Source organism: Trachemys scripta, chromosome 2, assembly GCF_013100865.1.
Source record: "Trachemys scripta elegans isolate TJP31775 chromosome 2, CAS_Tse_1.0, whole genome shotgun sequence".
NCBI classification, from domain to species: Eukaryota; Metazoa; Chordata; order Testudines; family Emydidae; genus Trachemys; species Trachemys scripta.
Window position 1 is genome coordinate 72,898,067 of NC_048299.1, and position 9,687 is coordinate 72,907,753.

At 43.3% G+C, this 9,687-nt stretch overlaps 1 protein-coding gene across 1 annotated transcript in view; it reads left to right on the forward strand.

Annotated features, from left to right (window-relative positions):
- Positions 1–765: 765 nt before the first annotated feature.
- The window catches only part of CNOT10 (CCR4-NOT transcription complex subunit 10), a gene marked incomplete in the record, with an annotated part of 58,912 nt that continues 49,990 nt past the window's right edge, over positions 766–9,687 (forward strand). The window contains 1 exon segment of the mRNA XM_034760852.1: positions 766–866. Within this exon segment, the coding sequence (XP_034616743.1) occupies positions 845–866 (22 nt within the window).

Below are 9,687 nucleotides of genomic sequence, written 5' to 3' on the forward strand. Positions count from 1 at the left end.
CACTACAAAGATATAAAAATAAGTGTTCAAAGAAGCTGGATGCTATCTCTAAAGGCTCTTTTCTCCAGCACAGAGAATCCCATGGACACTTTTAAATTCATTGTGTGAAATTCACAGGGATGAGGCCAGGAGTAGGAAGAATCCTGGCAGGATTAATATGGGACTCAAACACCAATTTTGAAAGGAATTTAAGACTCATACACAATGCCACCTTCTGTACTTTAAGTACTATGGTGATGAGCTCCTTATCAATACATAGTCATATAATCTATATAAGATAAAGCTGTCTAGGAAATGTTTTAGGATAACTCATCCAAGCACCAACAGGCTCTCAGATCGGATGCTTGCAAGTAAATACGGTTCTTCCCACAACACTGAAGTTCAGTACTGGGTGACTGTAACTAGATGAGTGGAACCAAAAAGAATCAAAACATCCAGCCAGGAAGGAAAATCGTTCCTTGATTCCGCTGACCAATGGCGTTTCCATGGCCACGGAGAGGGTGGGACCCTGTTTCCTATTTCAGCATCAGCCTGTTGGGATGAGATCAGGGACTGGCACCAGACATTTTAAAGTGTCGATGAATGGCTGGCTCGGGGGGCAGAAATGAAGGATCACTGGGGTGAATTGGGTTTTGCGGGAAGGCGGGACGGAAAACGGGGCTTGTCGGGCCTGCGGCTCGGCCGGCCAGAGCGGCTCAGGCGCAGGGGCGGGCGGACCGAGGCTCCTCAGGACGCCGGGGGGCGGGGTCTCGGGCGGAAGGGGCGGGGCCAGCGGGCTAGCCTCCCCGAAGGGGCGGTGTTCAGCCGCGGCCCAGGCACAGGTTCTCGCGTGAGGGAAGCGACCATGGCGGCGGACAAGGCGGGCGGTGAGTACGAAAAGCGCCCCGCTGACCGCGGCTCTGTGTTCGGGGACTCGCTCCTCCCCGCGCAGGGATCCCTTCAAAGCCTTGCTGTGGGCCTGTCCCCGTCCTAGCGGAGGGATATAAGCGACAGCCGCTTGCTTCGCCACGGGGAGTAGTGTTGTGTCCTTCCCCCGGTGGGGGGGCGAAGTAGGGCGAGCGGGCAGCCCCTTCTCCTTGCTGGGCTGCTGCCCCCTCAGTCGCGGGCGGCGCTTGGGTGCGTGACGCGCGTTCGCGGCCCCGGCGCCTCCTACTGCGCCCTTGTGGGCGGCTGGGTGATGCCCCCTCAGTCCCCACCCCGGCTTCCTGGTTCCACGCGGGCGGCCCGTCGCGGGTGGGACGGCTGTTGGGGTCACGCTACGTGTTGGCTCCTACGCCGCTGGGGGGCTCCGCAGTTGCCTGGCTCCCTCAGGGGTCGCCTGGTGCCCAGTCTCGGGGAGGCCCCGCTGCCCCTGAGCGCTGGGGGCCTGGCACTGGGGTTGGGGTGATTGGGTGGGACCCGGGGACCGGTGCCCGTCTAGGGGATGTTCTGCCTCGGGCCGTGCCCGGGATGAGATGCTGCAAGAAGCATCCTGCATCCCGCCCTGCGGACGGGTTCTCCCGCAGGGTGCTCGCTCTGAGCCCTGCACCAGGCACCCGTACCCCATGCTTGGAAGAATGGGATTTGATGACCCCGCCATCTCCACTTGCCTGACTAGTGGTGTTGCTGCTCATATGCTATTAAAACAAATAAAAGGAAGTTCTTCTTTACGCAGCGCCCAGTCAACTTGTGGAACTCCTTACCTGAGAAGGCTGTGAAGGCTAGGACTATAACAGAGTTTAAAAGAGAACTGGATAAATTCATGGTGGTTAAGTCCATTAATGGCTATTAGCCAGGACGGGTAAGGAATGGTGGCCCTAGCCTCTGTCTGTCAGAGGGTGGAGATGGATGGCAGGAGAGAGATCACTTGATCATTGCCTGTTAGGTTCACCCCCTCTGGGGCACCTGGCATTGGCCACTGTCGGCAGACAGGATACTGGGCTAGATGGACCTTTGGTCTGACCCGGTACGGCCTTTCTTATGTTCTATTGCAATGTCTCTCGACCTTTCCAGACTACTGTACCCCTTTCAGGAGTCTTTGTCTTGTGTACCCCAAGTGTCACCTCACTTAAAAACTACTTGCTTTCAAAATCAGACATCAAAATACAACTGTGTCACAGCACTCTATTACTGAAAAATTGCTTACTTTCTTATTTTTACCATATCATTATGAAATAAATTGATTGGAATGTAAATATTGTACTTACATTTCAGTGTGTAGTATATAGAGCAGAATAAACAAGTCATTGTATGAAACTTTAGTTTGCACTGACTTCGCTAGTGCTTTTTATGTAGCCTGTAGTAAATCTAGGCAAATATCTAGATGAGTTGACCCCGGAAGACCTCTGCATACCCCCAGGGATATGTGTACCCCTGATTGAGAATCACTGCTCTCTGTTTAAAAATCTGTCTCCCGTTTTTGATGCAGTGATCTCCTACAGAACTGAATTCCCTTGGCTGGTTCCATGGAATGCAGAGAACCGTTAACTCAGAGTTTTATGAAGCATTTCAATAAATGTTTACTAAAAAACCAAAAATCATGAAAAACGTTGAACGTCTGATTTTAGTTCCCTAAATTAGGGAGTGCGGAGTTGGAAGACGCTAAAAATGTATTGCTTTGTGAAAGTTTAGTATGGCCTCTGATAGTGGACTTGTCCTCTGAAATTAACTAGGCTCAGTCCTGGTCACAGTTTGGATGGGAGACCAAGGACCATCTTGGTCCATCCCACACTTTAAAACAAACAAACAAACAAACAAAAAATGCTGCATGAAGTAATACTAGTAAAATGAATTTCTACCCTGCAGTGAGTAAATCAACCTCCACATGTTCTGGCTCTGCCCCTCCCCACCAAAAAATTAAGGCTGGATTGTTGCTGCTGTACTGGGCAGGCCCCCTAAATAATACCCATGGTCCACAAAGTCCAACTAGCTTTGTGGTCCCTTCGGCCCAGCAGGATGGGGCTCAGGCAGTGTGGAGGGGGAAATGGCCAAGGTGTTCTTATGCTCTGGTGACTCTGTGCTGCAATGGTCCATTAGACCCTGAGCAGCAAGAGCACAAGTTAAAACAGTCCTGAGTAATGCCTTGGCCTGTATTCGGTGCTGAATTGGCCATCAGGAGCCTCTGAGGATGAGAGGGCAAGTTGCCTCTCTCACTGCACTGGTCAAGAGAAGAATTCCACTGCATGTGTGCATTCTAACATAAAACAAAACAAAATCTTGTGGGTGGGGGGTGATAGATGTGTACCAAATTGTCTTGTGCATGTTCACCTAGTTGTGTTGTGCATATTTATAAGGATGTACACTCTTCTTAAATAACAGGAGAACTTAAGACTTGCAAGAAAAACTTTTAGAGTGAGGGACTTATTTTTGCCTTAATTGAGTTTCCTAGAAAGGAAAATGCTGCTCTATCAAATTGATCAAATACAAATTAGTTATCAATCATATTATCATAGCATACATACTGTCATGTACTGTGCAATATTTGTCCACAACGGGGTGAGTTATGAATAGGGCTGTTGAAAACATTTTCTTGATACAGTTTTTCAAAAGAAATTTGGGAGTTTGACTAAATGAAATTTATTCAAAATAGCACTGTAGTGCCTCATGGGAGTTATAGTTCAGGTGCCTTATGTTCCCATTCTCCTCTAGGAACTGTGTTCACTGTCTGGACTACATCTCCTATGATCCACCATGGCCGGAGACTCTTGTAACATACCCTCTCCCCTCACCCAGAGTGGAGAAAGTGGTGCATCATAGGAGATGGAGCCCAGCCCATAGATGAAAATGGGAACATAAGGTACACAAACTGCAGCTCCAAAGTATGAGACATTGCAATGTCAGTTTGAACTGAATCTTTTAGGTTTTTGATATTTCATTAAAAAGTCAAAAATTTCCACAGACTACTTAGACAAAAATGAAAAATGTTTTTGTTGATATTTTCCACAGGGGGATAAACCTGTTTTCCAAGCAGCTGTAGATATGAACAATAACTTCACTTAGAATTAAAATGCTGTTGGAACTGGCATACAGTCTTTGACATTAAGCTTCCATTCTGCTAAAGTCCTAAGTCTTTTTTTATCAGGATGCGCACACACAGAATTCATATACCAATTTTAACTAAGGTATTCATTTTTAAAAATACAACGGAGAAGTTATGCATTGTGAGTAGTACTTACGTGATTTATTAGAACACTGCACTGAATAGATTAGTTTGAACTTTCATTGAAGGCTGCAAGTCTGACATTCTTGCTTTTCTACTTAGGTATTGGAGGGATCTTCAAGGTTATATGTTATGCTTAGGCAGTGTGGGGACTTTTGGTTTTTTTCTAAAGCAAATATGTTAGCATCTGTCATAGTTTATTCCACACTGTCCAAACCCATCTCTAAGAGTCTTCCTTATTTTTTCTTTGGGAGGTGCTAGAGAGTAGTAATACACAATTGTTCATCTACCTAAATGGCACACTCATGGGGTTCCACAAGGGTCTTTTGTATCTACTCTTGTGTTCAATGTGCATATGAGGCATGGTGTGCTTTGGTAGAGTAAGTAGGCAGATGACATTCAGCTCTGTCTCCATCTCATTGGATTTGAACTATGCAGTTATCACAAATCCAGTGTCTGGCCACAGCTGGGGCTTGCAGAATTTACTGTCTGAGACTTAACTCAGATAACATAGAAGTGATGTTTGTAGAATAAGGGAAACAGAAAAATCAGTGATGATGCTATCAGTTTCCTTGTATGAGGGAGGGTATGCATGCTGTTTATTACTCAAATTCATGTCTTTAGATCTCTGGATGTCCAAGTAGCATTATTGTATATTAGTGTTTCCTCCATTGTGTGTGGCAAGTACCTGAAATGTCTTGGGTCAATCCTACATTAGATTGTCTTTCTCTTTGTGTGATACCTAGACAGTTGAGAAAAGCTGAGGCAACAAAGCCATGTCCACAAAGGAGTGGATGGTGGCAGGGTATGTCAGGGAGTATCCTGAACTCATAACCTGATTTAGAATGTGCTTGATAGAGAAAGGTAAGAAGGGCAAAGGGGATAAGGAAGAGCCAGAATTCAAGAAAATTAAGAAAACGTTAGAGAATATGTAAAAAGCAACAGAGAGTATGTGCAACGTTTTAAAACAAAACAAATAAATAAAATTCCATGTTTTACATTACTTGCGTCAAAGATAAAGCTCTTCCCAGTAGGAATCTTGTGCAGGCTTCAATAAACTTCTTATTTAGGGGTTGTCTACATGCGCTGTCAAAGCCCACAAGAGTGGTGTGATTTGTAAACCATTCTAACTTATTGTGCTGTAACTGCTCTTTGTGGATCCTGCTTCAAACAGGACTACGTTAACACGAACTATATACCTGCTAGAACACTCCAGTTGGATCTACATGGGGCAGTTAGATTCATAGATTCATAGATTATAGGACTGGAAGGGACCTCGAGAGGTCATCGAGTCCAGTCCCCTGCCCGCATGGCAGGACCAAATACTGCCTAGACCATCCCTAATAGACATTTATCTAACCTACTCTTAAATATCTCCAGAGACGGAGATTCCACAACCTCCCTAGGCAATTTGTTCCAGAGTTTAACTACCCTGACAGTTAGGAACTTTTTCCTAATGTCCAACCTAGACCTCCCTTGCTGCAGTTTAAACCCATTGTTTCTGGTTCTATCCTTAGAGGCTAAGGTGAACAAGTTCTCTCCCTCCTCCTTATGACACCCTTTTAGATACCTGAAAACTGCTATCATGTCCCCTCTCAGTCTTCTCTTTTCCAAACTAAACAAACCCAGTTCTTTCAGCCTTCCTTCATAGGTAATGTTCTCAAGACCTTTAATCATTCTTGTTGCTCTTCTTTGGACCCTTTCCAATTTCTCCACATCTTTTTTAAAATGCGGCGCCCAGAACTGGACACAATAATCCAGCTGAGGCCTAACCAGAGCAGAGTAGAGCGGAAGAATGACTTCTCGTGTCTTGCTCACAACACACCTGTTAATGCATCCCAGAATCATGTTTGCTTTTTTTGCAACAGCATCACACTGTTGACTCATATTTAGCTTGTGGTCCACTATAACCCCTAGATCCCTTTCTGCCGTACTCCTTCCTAGACAGTCTTTTCCCATTCTGTATGTGTGAAATTGATTTTTCCTTCCTAAGTGGAGCACTTTGCATTTGTCTTTGTTAAACTTCATCCTGTTTAACTCAGACCATTTCATTTAGATTGCAACATGTTGGTGTGCTTTACAAATAACACTCCTCTGACGCATTTTGCCATGCTGTATAGACAAGCCCTTAGTGTTTTGTACTATGCAGGTCATCAAGTTGCTCTTTTTCTATAATGTTACTATTTCGTGATTACAGGGGCTTGTCCCTTAAAATACGCCACAATTTCAACTTTTATTTAAGTATCCTAACTAGCTTTAGTAGTGAAGACAAACTGTACAGAAATTTACTGGTAGATTATCTGTGATCCAGCCTTCCATAGGAAGTATTTAAAGCAACTGGGAAACTGATGCTTTTCTGGGATAACTAGTTTAACAATTGCTTGACCAGTTTTTCCTGTAATTGAAGAATAAACACTACTTTTGGACTGAGTCTCACATGTGCCCAACTCTACTGCAGATAAATTAATAAAACAGGATTTTGTAATAGAAACTGGGACAGCCTTAACTACTGTGTTGCTTGAGGTGATGCTATAATCAGTGTGTGGGAATGCTTATCCTGCTTAGCAACTGTTATTAAGAGTCATTATCTGCAGCAGTCTTTTCAGTTCAGGTATTAGAAAAATGAATGCATCGGATATGTGAACCCTGGTTCCATGGAAATGCAGATAATCCAATATTTTCATGCTGTGAAATGGTGTCCTGATGCTATAAGCTGTTTTTTTTCATGATGGTGCAATCAATCCCTTGTTCTGGGACATTAAGGAAGCCTCAATTACTGTAGACAATGTGCATCGCAGAGAACTCTTACATGATGGATCCACCAATCAGTTTTGAGTCATCAACATTCTGAGGTTCTGTATTTTCAATTTAACACTTCTCAATTTACTGTTAACTGACTCTTTCACCAAATCAGGTGAACCTTTGCGGGGAATGGTGGCTTTCTGTGCCTTGCTACAGGATTTAGGGTCTCCTGCAGCATGGGACCAATTATGACCAGTTTTAGTAATCTTGTAAAGATTCTGGGTTAGGACCTCTTCTACTTGCTTCATACACAGAAATAACTTTGGTTTTGTTGGAGATGGAGTCTGTTAACTCTCGGAGTATGAAGGTTTTGGAGAGTTGGGCTCTATTGGCTTCAGAGGATGAGCCACAGCTGTTGGACTATGTCAACAGAGTGGGCAAGTTTGGGATAAGAGGTCTTCTACTATTTCTGTGGGCAATGGTGACTTCTTGTGGCAGAGCAAAGAAGAGATGTGGCAGTGGATTCAAACTCATTCTGATAAGAAACTATCATCAGCAGTGGAGATTACAAATAGTTTGGACTTGAACGAGACGGAGAAATTTAATAAAAAACAAGGTGAATGGGTAGTTGTACCATCAGCCCCATCAAAGAATATGGCTGGAGTTTGACTTGTCAGCAATGGAAAGGAAGGGAGAATCTGACACAAGGGCTGCCAAGTCCTCAGCTTGTTTTGGAATCCAACCTCTAACATCATTCCAGAGGAAACTCGGTGTTGTTTAGAAATGCTAACAGCTGCATTTAAGAACCCCTTGTATTCTGTACATGGCAAATGTCTAAGAGCTAAATCTTTTTAGTAGTGCTTTTGTTATTACTTTTAAAAAGAAAAATATTACTTCCGCCAGAAAAGAGCTGAAACAATAAAACTAGGAGAAATGGATCAGGTTCCCAGAATGCTTCTGTGGAAGATAAATTGCAAAAAGTGAAGCTTAAAGAGTTGTCTGCTTCTTCAGTTCTGTACTAGCAGGTAAATTTTGGATAATACTGAAAGCCTTTTGAGATAAAAACTTAAATAGCTGCCTAGCTAGCAAGTAAAAAAACCAATAGCCTTTTTTTTGTCAACATAGGTATCAGAAAGTTCCCGTCGCTTATCAGTGTTGGTGGTATAGCACACAGACTGCAAGGCTACCCAGTTATGAGTGGAATGATTTATTGGAGAATTGGAAAAAGAGGGATGATATGCTACATTCATACTTACCAGAATGTTCCACAAAAGAGCCCATCTCTGAGGTGCCTTTGTGCCTATCAAGTTGGTCCTCTTTCCAACAGAAGGTAGTTAAATGTATCAATTTGTAATGACAACCACTTCATAGAGAATTACTCTATTAACTAACAACTTCTTTAGGAGAGGATTTAATTTCTGTAAGTGTGTTTTAATTGACATGGTATGACAAGATTTATCTACAGCTTCCATTTTGTGAGAGTGGGTACAGATGTTATTTAAAGCCTCCCTCTTCCCCCAGTTTATTAAATAAATTGTAGGGCCAGCTAAAGGATTTGTTAGATACCTACTTCTGGGTCTAAAATGAGAACTAACAATAAAAAGCCCCAGATTTGGGTGGTTTATATGTTGGAATTCTACTCAACCACTCTGTCACTTGTGTAATGGTTTTTCAACCAAGGTGGCTGTTCTAAAGAAATCAGAAGAAGACTATGCATAGTGTTCTCAGCTATGGACTCCCTTAAGGAAGTATGGAAAAAACATGGCATGTCGAAACGTACGAAGGTGCGACTAGTAAAAATCCTAATTTTTTCCATCGCGATTTATAGCTGTGAATCATCGGGTGCTGATGAAGGCTCTTGTGTATCTCCTGGCTGGAAAAAAGGACAAATGCCTGTGTTAGAAATATTATTGGAGAGAAGTGGACCCTCATGTTGGAAATTAACAGACATGGATTTATGTACTTTGGTCACATTAGAGATAGAAATAACCTTGAGAAAATTATTATAGAAGGAATGGTGGAGAGTCATCATAGTTGGGGGTGACCAGTGAGGGAATGGATAGATGGTGTATGGTAGATCACTGGATGGCCAGCTGCTGAGTGCTCGAAGTTAGCAATGGATTGTGAAGATTTCCAAAAATTGTGATGTAGTGTACTGATAGTCAGGCATCAATAAATGGATTTACTTGCTTCAGCTTTTAGGAGATAAGAGTTGAATAATTCACTCCTCCCTCCCCCCTCACACCAGTTTCACTTAACCGAGGAATTTTCTGGGCTATAACTTCTAACAGTTGGTCTCAGCTCAATGGTTAACTTTTTATTTTTGAATATTTGGCTAAATCTATTTCGGAGTTAAGCAGCGGAGGGGGGTGAAAGGAACTTTGTATTTGACTATTTTGTATGTACTCATTTAACTAAATATATTGGTTTCAGATTTTGCATTGAGTTTGAGGGAGGGGGAAATAATTAACTATTTTGAACTGTTAATAATGAAAGATGAATATTTGCACAGTTGCAAATAGGTATCTCTTAATGTGTTCCAAACTAGTTAATGGTTATACTGCACATGTATAGCAGATAGTAATTTGTAACATAAATACTCTGGGGCAACTTTTATTCCCTAGTGTTGTGGAGGGCCACAGCATTGTATAGTTACCTGCCCACAGTGCCCAACCACGAGATCTAAAGGAGGAATCAGAGCCATTAAGGGTACATCTACGCTGCAATTAAAAATCCATGGCTGGCCCATGCCAGCTGACTCTGGCTGGCAGGGCTCGGGATGTGGGGCTGTTTAATTGCAGTGTAGA